Here is a 17,765-nt window from a genome sequence, read left to right as displayed (position 1 = left end):
TCTGCAGCGGTACGTAAGCAGATTATTTTATCAGAAGCCGGGAGTTGTGGTGTCATCTGAAGAGGAATAACATCATTCAAATTGTAGGTTTCGCTGCAGCTTCTGCTTGAAGTTTGCTGAGAATAATTTATTCTTTTTCAGCAGCGTGTATCTCATCTTCACATTCATACACACACACACACACACATCTGTATTCATATTCACACCACGGCTCTCATCAGTACATCCAGTCGTCTGCTGTTTGCCTCTCAGCACATTTTAAAGGCTGAGTGCTCAGCAGGGAGCGTGTTTGGGGAGTTTAGAGGTTTTAAACTGGCAACTTCCTGTTTCTGTTTTTCAGTCGGTTCTTTCTTGGATGTTTTCAGTTTCTGTGTTCACCTGAATTTCCCTCCTCCTCCTCCTCTTCCTCGTCATCCTCCTCCTCGTTCTTATCTGCAGTCTGAACGCCGCCTCGTGTTGAGCTGTTTGCTGCTGACAGAGAAGGGATTTCTTAACGCTCGGCTTTGGTTGTGTTTGATAAGAATGAATTTCTCCGGAGAATTTCCCCTCAATAAAAATCAATCCATCCGCTCGTCACTCGCTCAGCTGCTTCACTTCACCGGCCGACAAACTCACAACCAGCCAGCAGCTGATCCTCCACATGCTCACATCCTTAAAGGACGTCTGTCCAATATTATTCTTACAGTTTTGAAGCATCATTCCCATCAGTTATGACATCATATTTCACTGTTACTAAACTATTTACTGTTATATAATGAATATAATATATAATACTGAGGAAGTTGTGATGTTGCCTCCATATTTTACACTGTTATAAGTAAACTAATAATTCAAAGTAGCATTATCAAAGTGTAAAAGTTCTGAATACAAAGTTTTTATATAAGTAAATGAGTTTTAGTTGTGAAATGTGTTTAAAAGTACTTTAAACAGGTAAATGATGAAGAGTAGTTGTCAGTGATGTATGACAGCAGAGTCTGACTGATACTGGATTGTTGAGGCCGATATCAATATTTGAGAGAGAAAATCTGATGACATATCTGCCGATAATTGTTTTTTTGGTTTTTTTTTAAACAACAAAGTTTTTCATTAAGTTTGTTATTTAAAGAATTATAACACTGATACGTACAGAGTGAGACATCAAACATATCTTTGGCATTTCGTTGCTATGTATCAGACAACATTTAGGTAAAACTATATGTATGTAATATATATACTGTATATGTGTGCAGGGCTGCAACTACAGTTATTTTCTCAATTAATAATTGATTAGTTGTTTGGTCAATAAATGTCAGAAAATGATGATCAATGTCGATGATGTTGATGATGATGTTTCTTAAAGCCTGAGATGACGTCTTCAGATGTCTTATTTTGTCCCGACCAACAGTCCAAAACCTAAAAGATCTTTATTTATTATCATAGAAATCAGAAAATATTCACATTTAAAAAGCTGGACAATTTCTCTTAAAAAATAACTCAAAACTATTATTAAATTGTAAAAATAGTAGTTAATAGTAGATTAATATTCTGTTGATCAACTAATCAGCTCTACATGTGTGATGAGCAATAATAACCTTTATAATACTGAACAGGTTGGTTTATTATTGGTCAGGTTCTAACATATAAACTAACATCTCATAATAAGCAAAAATAAGCTATTTTCAAAGAACCAAGAGCTGCAGATCAATGCAGAGCAATAAAAAGCAGATCTCTTCTGTTCATGTGAGAAACGAGAGAACACGCAGGTAAAAACATAGATCATTTATTAAAAGAAAACATGCTGCTACAGTTGTTGATAAAAACAGCTGCTGTGAGACCACTGATACTGTAACAGTAGGAGAGTTTATTAACAATAATAATAATAATAATAATAATAATAATAATAATTACTCAGGGTCACATCTTCTCCTACTATAGATTTCCACAGGAATACAAAAGCACACTGGCGTCCTCACACAGGAAACCTGGACGGACTCAACAGCGCTCATTCAAACAGAATAATAATAATAATAATCATAATAATAATAATAGTGATGTGTGTGTGTGTGTGTGTGTGTGTGTGTGTGTGAGCCGGCTCTTCGTGGCTCTGTGACGTATTAAAATCACTCAGAAAGGCTGAATGTTGTTACAGTGGTTGACGGTTTGATTCCCACAGACACACAACACACACACAGAGTTTTTGCTCATCTCAGGCCGACGTCGTTGGATAGAAAGCCGACCGTCTCTTTGTTCTTCTGCTTTTTACGACTCAGTAACAACAAGATCAATGTTTCAACAAGAAAAACAAGACGGGGGGGGGGAGAGTCGTTGTGAGCGTGAATGACACCGTTAACAAAAACTTTGTTCACTGGATAAAACAGTTGTGGTGAAAGAATCAGCTTTTTTTTTGCACGTTGCACATGGGCAAAGACACAAACGTTAAATAAAGATATTTCTATCTGATTACAGCTGCTGAGGCACTGGGATCGTATTTAGTTTCAGATATTGTCTCGATATGTTGCTCTGGATTCGGTTTGGCTTTTAGGATCGATTAATATCTTCTTTTTTTTTTTGTCAAATTAGCAGCCGAAGCACATAAACTGTAAAGCTTCTTTCATTTGGGTTTAATATGCAACAGGGCACTTCTGGATTTAACTGATTAGCTGAACTTGTTTGGTCATAAAGTCGACTAGCGTGTAAAGTTTTTACAGGATAAACTGTTTTTATCTTGTGTGTCCGGCGTGTTAAAACAGTGATTGAGAGCAGAGCGCGGTGCGTTTAACAGAACAGGAAGTTTAGAACGAAGAGAAAGTTGAAATGTGACGTCAGCACTTTGGAAACGAATCAAAGGCCTTTTTAAAAGAAACACCTGCTACAAACACAAAGTGTTCTTTTCTTTAACAAACGCTTCTCATTCAAAATCATAAAGTACAATCAATGAATGAAACCCAAACGTCTTCATACGACAAAACTCCAAATGTATAAAAACAACAACAACAACAACAACAACAACAACAACAACAAAAAGAAAACATTCAATCAGGATCAATTGTCGAGCACAAACGTTTCTGACACATTTCAGTTGCTACAAGGAGTTTCACTGTGTTGGTTGACGTGTTGGTTGCTGTGTTGGGTTGCTGTGTTTGTCGCTGTGTTGGTTGCTGTGTTGGGTTGCTGTGTTTGTTGCTGTGTTGGTTGCTGTGTTTGTTGCTGTGTTGGTTGCTGTGTTTGTTGCTGTGTTGGTTGCTGTGTTTGTCGCTGTGTTGGTTGCTGTGTTTGTCGCTGTGTTGGGTTGCTGTGTTGGGTTGCTGTGTTGGGTTGCTGTGTCGGGTTGCTGTGTTTGTTGCTGTGTTGGTTGCTGTGTTGGTTGCCGTGTTTGTTGCCGTGTTTGTCGCCATGTTGCAGTTTGAGTCCCTGTTGAGCAGTCAGGTAGTTCATCACTGTTGTTGGTTAAAATCCTCAGAACTGCAGTTTTAATGTTTGCATTTTATGCATCGAGAGAAATTTGTGAACTTCAGGCTCTTGAAACTTGTTGAATCTCCATTTGTACAGTTTGTACATTCCTGAACAATGTACTCCAAGATATGTTAGATATAGATTTATCTTCTCTACTTCCGTTTTTTACTACTTAAAAAGCAAAGCGGCTTTGTGCTTCTTCTGTTTGCTAACAAACATCGAGCCTTCACACAAATATCAACCACAGTCACGCGTTCAGCTGGTTGGTTTGTGACTGTAGGACTGTCTCTGGGCTGTGCGATGGTCGTCTGCTGGCCAAACATCACAAATATATCATAAATATTCAGACTTTTATTTTTTCACAGCACCTTGAATCAGTGATAATGGCTCAGACTGGATCTGCACTGACAGGAAGGAAGTTGTGAAGAAAAGCTACTGAGAGTCTAAATTGAAACAAATGAAGATTTACTGCATTTCTGTTTTTTTTGCTTTGTGTCATTGAGACGGTTGAATATTTGTTTTTTTGTGTGTAGATCGAGCCATGAACACCTTCCTCCTCCTCTTCCTCCTCCGTCGTGGAAGACTAGGATCGCTGTTTTTTTTTTTTGTTGTCATGGCGTGTTCTGGAAACACAAGCGTGTGCATAGCTTATTGTTGGAACAAAAAGCTAAGATAAAATGTTGTTTAGTCTTCAGTTGGCAACAAAACACACTTGTTCTGCGAGTGAGAAGACACTGAAACATTCAACAAAAACTGATAAAACAATCAAAACGACAATCTGAACAAAGACGTCTAAAATCCTCCGACTGATGTGAAAAAAAAAAAACACACAAGTCAAAGCTGTTTGTGTTTTTTCCAGAAAAGCATTTTTGCTCCATTTGTTGCAAAGTTTAAGCTGCAGCAGGCAGGATTTATAAAAATACACCAGTTCCATCAGTTTCCATCAGAAAGTGACTGCAGATAAAAGGTCCCCGTTTACATTAAAGGTGCCCTGTGAAGTTTTTCAAGGTTATGTTTACATTCACTATTCCTCACCATAATGCACTCTATGTATCCTTGAATGCATTTCTTTCCTCCATAAAATATCTGTGAACCCAAGTTTAGAAAGAAACCTACATCGTTTACATCCATTTTTGCTTGCTAGCAGTCTTCTTTGTTGGTGCATAACTCTTAAAAACATCGCTCTATGTCGCCTCTAGTGGTCAAAAACTTCACAGGGTACCTTTTAAACACTGTTCAAGCACAGACACCAGCACTATGACGGGAGTTTACTGGTCTCCCTCTCAGTGTCAAAAAAAAGTTGCCTGATGCATCTTAAATGAAACAAAAGTGATCTCAGTTTTGGAAAACAAATACTTTTCTTCAAGTTAATCCTTCAGATGAAAACTATAGAAGTTCATTGTCATGTTTTCAAGTATCCTAAAGGCTTAAATTAATCCAACTTCTAGACAATGAGGCTTGAAAAATGTTGGTTTGAAACATGGACTTCTGGATGAAAAAGCCATATTTGCCCTTTAGCGAGGTATGTAACCCCGACTGTAGTTACAGCTGGACAGCAGAGGACGACTCACAAACCTCTTGAGGAAAACTGACTTGCATAGTTCTCAGTCTGAAGGCTTAAACTGTACAATACATGGAGGTTCTATGGATGTGATAAACATGTAGATATGTCTGGATGTACATGCATATATATACTGTTTCTAAGTACAGTATGTCTAAAAAATACATGTCCGTAATCTGTGTTTGGAATTATCTCTGGCTTTGATATGTCATATTCTCCTGTTTGTATCGTTACTGGACACACGTGTGTGATGTGAGATTTCAAGCTGTGATTCATCGAAGGCCTCAACAGGAGAATCCAAAAAAAAAAAACAATCACAAATATTCAAACTGGATTAGATTTCTGGATAATCCTTATGATACGTCACGCGCGTATTAAGGGGCGTGAAACAGTGCATACAGTACTGAACGGACTCTTGTAGGCCACTTGTTACTGAAGCTTCATGAGAAGCGAGAAGACGCTTCGTCGAGCGCTGACGTGGTTTCCTGACACACACAAACAACTCAAAATATGATTCACTGATTGAAAAACTACTTTGAAGTTTTTGATGTTTCAGGTTGTCAAAGCGGAGCCCGTTTGACTGATTTAATCTCTTTATTAGAAAATGATTTCACCATTCGTCATTTTCGTCGCCAAAGATGAATCTACAAGCCCTTGAAGGGTCCTGACCCGACGTCCTCTGACAGCGTGTCGTCTCTCGGCCTTGAACGAGGCTTTTGTTGCAACATCTGCTCTCACTCTCTGTCCGAGCGGTCGAACTGGCTGCAGCTGAACTCGGACGAGTCGCTCGTGGAATCGTTTTATTTTTCCAGCTGTTGCAGCAGCAGCAGCAGCAGCTGTGATGGCGGCAGCTGGCTGACGGTATGTTGGTTTACTGTGTGAACACACGGGCGGGCTACAGCTGATCTCCATCAACTAATACAAAACTCCAGCTAGCTTTCTGTGGAAATACTGGAGATTGATTCAGGATAAAACTCTCTAAAGATGAGGAGGTTTAGTCCTCAATGTTGTCAGTTTATCTCAACATTCATCAGTTTTGTAGCTGATTCTTTATCTTTCATGTTTCAGTCTTAGCTGATGTATCTTCATCTTTTTACTACAATTACTGTCTAGTGTCTCTGAGGGGCTTCTGACTTTTCTCCAGTAGTTTTAGATTAACAGTTAGTTGAAGGATGTTTTTTCTTGCATAATACTGGATACTTTTAACTCTTCAGGCCAAAAACACAAAAATCACTGGTCCTGATCAGTGGTTGCCCTTTAAAATGAAGCCATGTTGACTTCTCATCACAGGTTTTGGGCTCATTGAGTACATGAGCTGATTTGGCTTGAAGAGTTTAATGTATTCAGTAAGAAAAAGGTCACATTTCACATCCCTTTAATCAACTGCTGAAACCTCAGATTGTAGGTTGAGGAATCAACAACATTAATATCCTACAGTAGAGGAACCTTTTCCCTTCCAATGACACAATAAATAACCATAGAAATCATGTTGTTTAATAAATAATCACGTAAAGTTCAAATGATCTGCCGAATTCATGGTTCAGTTGTGAGTTTTTTGTCTTCATATAAAAAACATATAAAATATTGTGACCATTGGTGCTCAGTTATTGAGACAGTCTTTCCATTTCTCTGCTGGTGGAGTTTTGTTCTGACGTTCAGGAAGCTCGGATGGAAACTGAGCTCCGGTTATGTGTCAACAGAGGGCAAAAGAAGAGGAGCAGAGAGAGAGAGAGAGAGAGAGAGAGAGAGAGAGGGGGGAGACGGGAGGTTTGCCGCAGTGCTCTAATGATCATTCTCTGATCTTCTGCAGTGAAACCTCTCTCTTCATCTCTCCCTCTCCTCCTCCTCCTCTTCTTCTTCCTCTCTTTTCCTCTCTATCGACTCTGCGTCTTTGATTCCGCTGCATACCTTATCGAACGTCCCTCTCCTTATTCTAAACTCGTCCTCTCTCTCTGATCAATACAACCTGCAAACGGAAGTCTACGTAGTCGTCTTATTGAAACCGCTCCGATGGTTCAGGAGGGTTTTGGAAAAGCGGAACTAAAATATGACTTTGAACAGTTATGATATGCTCTATTAACGGACCGATTATCAGAACGTTCCTCCAGATTGTTTATTTCTCTTTAAGATGAAGCCGAAGTGCTGCAGTAGTCAAGAAGACAACTACACCTGCTGTAAAAAACACTGACTGCCTTCATTCTGAACCCTAAAACTGTGCTATAAAAGTGGCTTCATGATAATAATTTTACATAAAAACATGCCTAAACCACAAAGAAATTCATCTGGTTTTGTTTTGTTCCCACATGTTCACTGAAGAATAAATTCATCTATTTTTATTGACAAACGCTAACCTGTTCAAGCCCTTCTTGACACTTTTGTCACCTAGCGGTCAGAGAAATACTTGGTTGCGTCTGTTGTCAGGACACGACGGCTCTCAGTGTTCAGTTTCTCACTACGGGTTGATTTAAATGTTAGAAATGTACAAATGCGCTCGTCTTTCTTCAGAGGGAAAGTGTTTCAGCTACATGACTGAAGTGTGTGACTGTGCGTGGAGGCTGTCGGGGTCGAGGTGGTTGTCGAGGATTCATTGCTACTGAACGGGTAAACAGTGTCCGCCGTGAAGCTCTTGTAACATATCAACGTGTGTGTTCATCGTCCACCTTTGTCTTCGTCTAATCCAAACAGCTGACAGTAGCTGCGGTGACTCCTCTTCCAGTAACGCTGGTGGCTGGTAGACTCTTTGTTTCAGGGAGGCTGAGAGGTCCGGACGGATTCGGGAGGACTGTGAGGTGAAGGAGGCAGCCCGTCAGATGCGGATCTGGTAGCCGTCGTTGAGAGTGCTGAGCTCTGGAGGTTTCCTCTCCACCGAGGCCGGCCTGACAGAGAGAGAGAGAGAGAGAGAGAGAGAGAGAGAGAGAGAGAGAGCAGACACACGGTCAGATCACACAGTGAGGTTGTAGAAGTCCTCCTTCATGTTGACAGTTCTTTCTTACAGGGGAGATATCATGCACATTTCCAGCTCTATATTGACTCCTTATTCATCTCATACTGGTCCTTTATGCAGCCCCTCAGTTCAGCCTGTAGCTCCTGTCTCTATAAGACCTCCCTCGGGATCAAGAGGCTACATAAACTAACAGTAATAGAAGGATTTCACTTCTTTTTCTTGTTCTTTATTTGAAATGGAAACTCAAATACATCCGTACGTGTTCAAGCTCAAATCTGATCTAAAATATCAGAGTGGACGTCATGGAAGAAGCGTAGCAACAAAGACTACAGAACAGATGACGTGAACCAGCTGATGTCACCACGAGGAGGAAGTCGAGGTAACTTTGACAACAAAGCTTTTTACATACGTTCACCTCAAATTTTGGACCTTTGACCATATTTAACATAAACATTCAACATCATAACAGTATAAAAATAACAGAAAAATCACAGAAATCCTGTTATTTCCCTTGTTATTTTTACACAGTAGAGCTAAACCAGGACAAACCTCAACTGTCTTAAAACTAACGAGCTGTTCTCTGTGACTTCTCATAACTAAAAGGATTAAAGAACAAATAAAATAGTACAATTGTTACAATCGTTAGAATTGGTCCACCTTAACAAGTAAATCAGCTGATACTGGCTTGTGTAATTATTAGTGTACATGTCAGGTGAAAGGTCAACTAGAGGTTCAACAAGACATAATTCAGCCTAAAACTACAAACTGTAATTTCTAGATTTGTTAGTGTTCAGGTTTGGATGTGTTTGTAGGTGTATTTAATAATCACCTCCCAGCACCAACTTCATGTCCAGACGTTACAGTGATATTGATCTTCTCATCTAACTAACTGCAAGACTGCAAATCAGCATATTTGTTTCCCAAAATGTTGAACTGTTCCTTTAAGGGCGTCAACGTCTCATTTTGTCGAGAAACAAATAAACAAAACTGTTTGTCAGCCGTACTTTTTAAAAAGGAAAGTAAACGACATGAAGAGGAGGACGCTTCCCTCATTTCTCAGTAAAAGTCGTCAGATTTAATCCTCCTGTCAGCGCTCGCTCTCTCTCTCTCTCTCTCTCTCTCGTCCTGCCCTTTCATGTCTCATGTTGTCAACTCTCTCTCTCTCTCTCTCTCCTCTTTCTTTCCTTTCTCCTCTCTTTTTATTTACTTAGAGGGAAACTTTCATTGCGTTCTCTGACACATCAAGGAGAAATGTAATTTGTTAAAAAACCAATCTGTCGAGCCGACAGCCTTCTTATTCCTCCTCTCTTCTTCTTCTTCTTCTCTTTTTTTTCTTCTTCTTGTCATCTGCCAGGCCCTGTCCCCTTTTCCCCCTCTTTCTTTTTTCTTTCTTCCTCTCCAAATATTCATTTACCAACTTTTTACATTTTCTTCCATCATTGCCTCTCTTCTTCTACTCTCTACTCTCTCTGTCATCTCTTCTTTTTCTCATCCACTCCCTCGTTCTTTTCATCCTGTTTGTTTAATTTTCACTCCTCTTTCTTCTTCTTTTCTCTCATCTCCACTTAGAAGGAAGAAAATCAGTTTAAAAAGAATCACAGAACTGTATAACTAAAATCAAATATAATGTTTTTAATGTCACATTCTGTCTTTGTACTTGTTAAGAATGTTATGTGACTTATTAAAGTTAAGTGTTGTGTTGTTGGTGTGTAACAGGCGGCGCTGATAACAGCCTTCTCAGACGTCTTCCTCATGCTGTTAAAATACCACCGTTCACCCTGAAGTGTCCGCGCTCCGAGCTGTTTAAAGCAGCAGCAGCAGCAGATTATTACTCCGTCTGTCTGAAGTGGAAACATGTTGTTAAAGTGTGTAAGTGCTCTGTTGATAACAGTAATAGCTTCTCTAAGTAGCAGCGTTCAAGTGCTTTAAAGCAATAATGTTCTGTTCTGTTGGTCCGCGCTGATGAAACGGTCGACTTTTAACTGGAGGATTTAAGTAATAACGACTCTGATTGAACCCTGAAAGGAAAAGAAGCAGGTTGACGCTAATGAGGAAACTTTTTTTTTTTTTTATAATCCACATTTCAATTGTCTCAAAGTCTTCTCTCCTGCTTCTCTTCATCTGCTGCTCCTGTTTTATGATGATGAGTGTAGATTTAATTACCTCTGATGCAGAAAGACAGTTCAGTCTAGTGTCAGCGCTATGACGAGAACATGTGTACCGCTGTGTTGTCAGAGTGGATTTACACGTTTTCATATAAAAATTTCAGACTAGTGTAAATGTGCACATTGTAGTGTTGCAGGTTAAAAAGCCATTTCTCCTCATAACTTCCTGTTTTCAGCTTGATGAAAGTTGTTTTTTGTGAGTTTATGGCATCAGTTTGTAAATGGATCACATTCACAGGCCTGAGGGTTATAAACTTTTGTCAATCCTAGAAATCCTTCAACTTCTGGAGGAAAAAAAGACAAAAAACTGGATTTCTGAAATCTCAAAGACCAGCGAAACACAACGTGAAAAGCTTCAAACTGAGCTGCGTTGCTACTATGTGTTATGTTCTCCCTCCTGGTATCAAACCTTTTGTAATATACATGTTGAACATGGATGCTGGACCGAATCATGTGACTGAATCTGCACCATTTATAAATAAAACACCTTAAATGACATGATTTTTCATTTCTAATCATGTTGGACGGTGATGCTGAAAGCTGAGATAGCTCATAACAGACAAACCAAACACACACTGGTGCAAATCTAACGAGTGTAAAAGCTTCAGCTGCTGAGATCATATCTGTTTATGGCTTCAAATACAACAGTGATATTTTTATAATTAAATTGATTTGTGGGGTTTTTATACATTTGTGGTCTTGGATGATCTAATAACTGATTCAGTTGGAGATAATTTGATAGAGATGATTGGAAAAGATAGTTTCTCTACACACACACACACACACACACACACACACACACACACACACACATCACAGTATAATCAGACGTTAAGCCGGCGCTTTAGCCTCTCATAAGAAAAGGTCGTGACAATGCCGTGTCAAATGGCAACGGCAGGAATGTCACTAATTGTGGCGGCGAGTGTGTGTTTGTGGTGACTCTGCAGTACGAGCTGCAGCTGTTGTCCGTGTCAGATTGTGTTACATCCTCCCACACAGCTGACGGCACACACAGACACACTCGGCATACATATGTGTGTGTGTGTGTGTGTTTTAAAGTTTCTCTGCCATTGAACTGGACCGGTGAGTCATCTTGTTTTTAAAAACTTTTAACCCTAAAAGAATTTCATCCATTTAGGTTCTAGTGGATCATTTTAACACATTTTTAACACCCAACAGTCAGTTTGTAACATACATTATATAACTTAGATTTACTCTTTTCACTAGTTTGACGACGCTCTCAAACTAAGACGGCAGTTTTGAAAAAAAAAACAATGAAAATGTTGGATTTTTTTTGGCCAGAAATTTAGCAGGTTGAGATTAAAATAAACCCACTTCAAGGGATTTAAATGCCATTTATTCATGCTGAATGAAGAGTTGCTCCTCTATAAAAAGCAACGTGTGTTCTTTGATGTGTGTTCTGTGGCTACTGAGGCTTTCAGCTTTAAATGTACAGATTTCAGTATAAAGTTTGGTTTTATGTTGATTTTATAGGAGCAGCATCATTGGCTTTACATCCTGTGTGTCAGACAGGAGACAGGCCCCACACACACACACACACACACACTCAATGACAACGCCTCGTGTCAGCTGAGAGACTCTTCTGCCTGGCGATAATGCTGAGCTGTCTGCAACAAAGTCACACACACACACACACACACACACACACACACACACACAGTGTCAGCTGTAGGTTGAGATTAGCGGCTGTAAGCGACTCTGGTGCTGTTGCTGCAGTCTGTCGAGCTCAACACACAAACTCACCGAGGGATGTTCACATCAAGATGCCAGAGCAGTGTATTCTTTAGAGTCCAGATTTAATGTCACTCTCACACACACACACACACACACACACACGTGTCACTCAAAGCCTAAACTCTCCTTGACCTCAAGAGCAGAGCCATGAGGAGAGAGAGAGAAAGAGAGGAAGGGATGAGAGGAGAGAAGAAGAAACACACGAGGGCTGAATAACACCAGCAGTTACCGCTGCTGGTGATTAAATGCTGATGAGCTCACTGGTATGTTTGGACACCAGCTATTATTTAGAGTCTTTGTCTGAAAATCATGTTAGCTGCTAAAATAGTGAACATGTTGTGGGGAAAGACGCATAAAAGTCCAGACACACGATCAACAGGAAACACTTACGATTTGTCTCTGCGCTGCGTGAAGCGTCGCTGGGGGCTGCTCTGACGTCGGCGTGGCGATAAGGATTTCCCCCGGCTCCGTTCTTTGATTGGTGACTGGGCGCTGGACGATTTCAGGATCTAACAAACAAAAATGACAAAAATGACAATCTTGGTATCAAACCCACAGAGAATTCAAACCAACTCTGCAGCTCTACTGAGATTTTCAGCTCCGTACTTTAGATTTTCTCAGCTGCCCAACAGACAAAGTTAAACACTTTCTGGTGAGGAAAGTTGTACATGTAATGTTTTCTGAGGATCTGACAGAGACAGAGTTAAAAAAGACAGAATGAATATTAGGCTGAAATGTATCAGATGAACAAAACTCAACCTCATATGACTGATATTGTTGCTCTGTGATTAATAACTGTTTGCCAACATGTCAGCCTGAACTTTATAAGCTGATGATATGTAGTAGCTGAGTATCTCAGCTGGGTTTTTTTTATCTTTTCTGCCCTCTAGTGGACAAAAGTTTCATTTTTGATGAATCTATTAATCATATAGTCTATGAAACAGTCAAACTGTGATCCAACACAAGTTCAAAATCATTTGTTTTGTCTGATCAACAGTCCAAAACCCAAAGACATCTATAAAACCAGACACATTGATAACGTTAGTGACAGTGTTGTCATCAATAAACTGACAAAACTACAACTGCTACAAAATGAAAGGAATCATTCATCCAGTGAAAATGTTTTTTTTTTTTGCACATGACACACGCTGCTTTTCCATTTACACCCTGCTTCACCCTCACACACAGTTACTGAACTCCTCCAGGCCTTTCAACGTACAGATATTATGCTAGCATGACGCCAACAACCACCGCTGCTATCCAGCCGCAGAGCAGAAAGTACAACAATACGACTGTGCACACGCATGTATGTGTGAGAGAGTGCTGTGACATATGAATCATGCAGAAACTACAATTTAAAAGCTACAAATGAGCCATTCTGTGTGTGTGTGTGTGTGTGTGTGTATGTGTGTTAAACATCAATTTGCAGTTATCATTAAGAGCGCAGCGGGAGAAGAACTGCAGAACGAGCGCAAGTTTTCCTGGACGAAGCAAAACTCAGGAAGTGGCTCATCTTCCACAGCTGGCCACATTCGTCATGTGGTTGTGATAGATATATGGGTCACTGTGTGTGTGCGTGTGTGTGTGTGTGTGTGTGATTGCTTGCATGTGTTTCCTCTGCCTCACATGTCTTACATCCTTTTTTTAGCTCGAAACTTCAACACAACTATTTTTTTTAAAACCATGAAACGGTATATATCTGTTTCTCCGTGCAGTAGTCTGGTGTTAATGTGACTTCTTCACATTCCAAACACACTTTTTTTTTTTTTTAGTCCATACATGCGTGTACAGTCATTGACATACTGTAACGCATTCCATAGACACCAACCCTGAAACCAAACCACAACCCTGTGAAGAAGTTACCTCTATTTTCAAAAAATGTCCTCACTGTCTAGATCTAAAGCTCTAATTGGGACCTTAAAAAGACACACACACACACACACACACACACACACACACACAGTCTGAAGTCTATTTATAATAAATTCACATTCTCTGGAGCGCAGCAGAGATTATCCCAAAGTCTCACAAACCACCACACAGCTGACCAGAGTCATGCATGTTCGTATGATAGCGTTTGTATGTGTGTGTGACAGCTGCAAACTCGCTGACCTACATATCCTGCTGACATGCAGTCCAGTACATGTTACCACTAACCGAGACCAGCATCACAACCACACGCACACTCACATATCGGCTTTTCTTGGAACTGCATGTGTACTACAGATTTTATACTCCAAAAAGGCAAAAACAAAGAAAACTACTCAGAAAATTACAAGGGAAAAAAAATCTTAACATTTAACCTCAAACAGCTCAGCACTTACACCCTCTCTCTCTCTCTCTCTGTTCTACACACATCAACACGCACTCACGCATTCCTTCCTTTCCCCATCATGCCCTAAATAATTCCTGACAGTTTATAATTCCATGTTCGGCTCAAAGGAAACTACATCCATTTCTTGCTCTCATGGAAAAATGAAGGTGTTTTCCTTGTTCGGTCTCAAGAGGAGAAAAAAAAAAAAACAATGAGTGAATTTCTGATGCTGAGTTTGATGTTTCACAATGAAAGAAAACTCGCTGTTTCTTCAACCTAAAGTCAGACAGATGGAAGCTCTGGGGTTTAAAGTGAGCGCTGGTCGTAACTCAACATCAGGATGAATAACATTCAAATAAAACAAAGAAAATATGAATATAAACTAACTTTGCCACATAAGTGCTGAAGCTAGCAAGAACATTGTGGGAAATCTGCTTTGCTACATGCTAAACATGCAATTCATGTGACCATAAACAGTAACAGTACAGTACAGTCACTGTATTTATTCTGTTTATTTGCACATAAAATCACTTTTTAAAAAGGGTCATGTCTTACCCCCTTAACTTGATTTTAAGAGGCACTTTGCTCTTTTCTGTGAACATTGTACTCATCTGTCACATAGCATGTTTGTATACACTCCATTCATATGACCACTAAGAACTGTTTATCTTTTCTCCTACTGTTCAGAATGACCCACTTGTCCCTGACAGGCATTTTCACCCTCAAATGTTCCGTTTTTTTTACCATTTTGATTGATTTATGTTGTGGTTTGTGTGCAGTCGGTATTTTCTTCTGCTGCTGACTGCCAATTTTTTTTCTCCCGCTCCAGGCTGCACACTTACTTGCCTCTCTTGACAAAAGCACTGAAAGGATAGCGTTCTGGGGAAATATACTTTAGTTTAACTTTTAATTCATTGGCATTTTTTTTTTTAACTTACAGGGGCAATTTTGTCTTTGCATTTCCAACCCTGGTGCATTCATATTTTACATTACAGGGGGCACTCGTACTACTCAGCCTGTTAAAAACAGCTGTAAGATGTCTTGTGGCGATTAAGGGAGCTTTCTAAAGTCTGAGAAAATAACCCTGATGATGTCATCAGTCTTGCTTCAGGCGGGGGCACTCTACCGAGACTGCACTCCTGTCAGTTAAGGAATCACTGTGCTCAGCTCGAGCTGCTCGTCAGTCCTCAGCTCCGTTGTTGCTTGATCTGTCAGCTGCTGTTAACCACTAGATCCTCCTGTCCACACTCACTGAGCCTGGTATCTCAGGATCTGCCCTCCGCTGGTTCATGTCCTCCCTCTCAAGGAGATCTTTTAGAGTATCTTGGAGGGGAGAAGTGTCCAAACTGCACAGCTTATCCACAGGGGTTCCTCAAGGGTCAGTGCTCGGTCTCCTTCTCTTCTCAATATACATCATCCGCTCCCATGGTTTCTCATACCATTGCTAAGCTGACGATACCCAACTCTTCCTGTCGTTCCCGCCGGCAGACCACACAGTCTCGGCTCGGATCTCGTCATGCCTTGCTGATATATCGGCATGGATGAAAGAACACCTAATTCAACTCAACCTCTTTTAGACCGAGCTCCTTGTCTTCCCAGCCAGTCCCTCCATACAACAACAGATCAGTGTCCAGCTCAAATCAACCCAACTCATGCCCACAAAGTCTGTCCCAAACTTGGGTGTCATGATTGATGACCAACTAACCTTTAAGGTTCACAGACCCCAACTGTCTGAGCATGAAACACAACTCCTGCTACTGGCTCTCATAATATCACACATTGCTTCTGCAACTCCTTACTGGCAGACCTCCCCGCATGTACATTCAAATCCCTGACACTCGCTTACAAAACAGCAACTAAAACAGCTCCCGCCTACCTGAACTCCCTCATTCATGGTCTACACTCCCTCCCGCTCACTAACCTCTGCCAATGAAAGGCTCCTGGTACCACAACAGGGCCTTAAGTCACTAACCAGACTCTTCTCTTCTGTAGTTCTCTGGTGGTGGAACGATTTACCAAACTCAAATTTTCAACAGAAAATCTGTGTCTCAAAAGTCCTCCAACTTTAATGAAGCGCAGTGCAAAATTGATAGAATACTCCTTTAAAGTCACAACAGAAACAGTCAATGTTGTCCACTTCTAAAATACAACGGATATGATTTTGATTAACTACAATATTTACTTAATAATAAACTCTGTAGGAAACCATAACCTCAACTGATGTGTTAAATATTTGATCACATTCTTTAGTATCATCAAATTTTTGATGCTTCAGTGGAGAAAACATTTAATGGTCACATTTATTTTGCATAAAACTTTGAAGTTGTTTGAACAAAAATATGAATAAATTCATCATCAAAACACTATTTAAAAACTAATGAAACCTCTCAGTTTATGCCTACATGTGTATAGGTATGTACCTTCATCCTCATGTCCCGGCCATGTTTCTCCAGCTCCTTCCTCATCTCCTGAGCTCCCAGTCTGGCCGCATTCAGCACCAAATGCTTCCACTCGATTGGCTGGAAGATGTGGGGGTCGTGAGGCACGTACAGGCCGATCTTCACCTGGGAGAAGCAGGGGTTAAAATCAAACACACCCTTACAGATTCTACTAATACATACCCTTCTCTTATTCCTCCTCTTCCTCCCTCCTCCAGTCCTTCTTACCTTCTTCAGGGTGTGCTGGTATCTCTTGTAGGAGTTCTCAAACTCTGCCACCAGTTCTCCCAGCGTGCGGTGAGTCAGCGGTTTGTCCATCAGGTCCTGGCGGCGGCTCATGCCGAGCGAACCGTAGCGGCCGTTGCAGTATACGCCCAGCACGACGTGGTGGAAGCAGTGGCCCGAAAACTGGGTCTTAAAGCTGATGGGGAAACGCTCGAGAGATGTCAACCCATTGGTCAGATAGCTGGACAACACACCGGAGTTAAGGAAGGATCTTAAAGGTTTTTATTCTTGGTGCCGTCAGACATGCTCAATTTTTTTTATTTCATAACTATTTCATACTTTAAAAGGTATACTATGCAGGATTTTACTTAAAAAACAATGTATAGACTCGTACAAAAGTAATCCATCTAAATCATTTATCTACAGAGACTCTGCCCTCCGCCTGTATTTTCTTGTTATAGAATGTAACTGCTGTGAACCAATCAGAAAATAACCTTTTATTTATCTGATTCACGGCTTTGTTCTCGCCAGCTCACTCTCTTCATTCACTCTCTAGCTCGCTCAACCACCGTTTCTCTCTCTCTCTCGCTCGCTTGTTGAGCTGTGAGGGGCGGGGCCATCTTTGAATGCTGTGTGTTTACAAACACTAATTGACAAATCCTGCATAGTGCACCTTTAAGACTGGATTTATGCAATGAACTAATGACCACATACTTTCTGTGTGCACCACTCAAGCTGCTCATTTGACTATAAACCTGAGAAAAAAAAAAGAAGAAAATTTCACTATTAGTGAAAGTGAAGTAAAGTGAAAAGTGTATTTGTTTGGATTCGTCACAGCAGAGGCAGCAGCAGCAGCAGCTTGAGTCATGTGGAATTATATTCAGTCTGACTCTCTGATGGCCAATACTATGAAAATGCCACGGGGTAAACA

At 40.4% G+C, this 17,765-nt stretch overlaps 1 protein-coding gene across 2 annotated transcripts in view; it reads right to left on the bottom strand.

Annotated features, from left to right (window-relative positions):
• Positions 1 to 1,743: 1,743 nt before the first annotated feature.
• Positions 1,744 to 17,765, bottom strand: part of vash2 (vasohibin 2) — a 31,007-nt gene continuing 14,985 nt past the window's right edge. For both annotated transcript variants that reach the window (XM_044329699.1, XM_044329700.1), the window contains exons 6-9: positions 16,838 to 17,075; positions 16,592 to 16,735; positions 12,248 to 12,366; positions 1,744 to 7,869 (exon numbers count right to left, since the gene is read on the bottom strand). In XM_044329699.1, coding sequence (XP_044185634.1) covers positions 7,800 to 7,869; positions 12,248 to 12,366; positions 16,592 to 16,735; positions 16,838 to 17,075 — 571 coding nt within the window. In that variant the 3' untranslated portion in view covers positions 1,744 to 7,799. The remainder of the gene's footprint in view (positions 7,870 to 12,247; positions 12,367 to 16,591; positions 16,736 to 16,837; positions 17,076 to 17,765) is intronic.

The sequence above is a fragment of the Thunnus albacares genome, chromosome 16 (genome assembly GCF_914725855.1).
Source record: "Thunnus albacares chromosome 16, fThuAlb1.1, whole genome shotgun sequence".
Taxonomy (NCBI): domain Eukaryota; kingdom Metazoa; phylum Chordata; class Actinopteri; order Scombriformes; family Scombridae; genus Thunnus; species Thunnus albacares.
The sequence above is the reverse complement of the archived record's forward strand: the minus strand, read 5'-3'. Positions and strand labels throughout refer to the sequence as shown.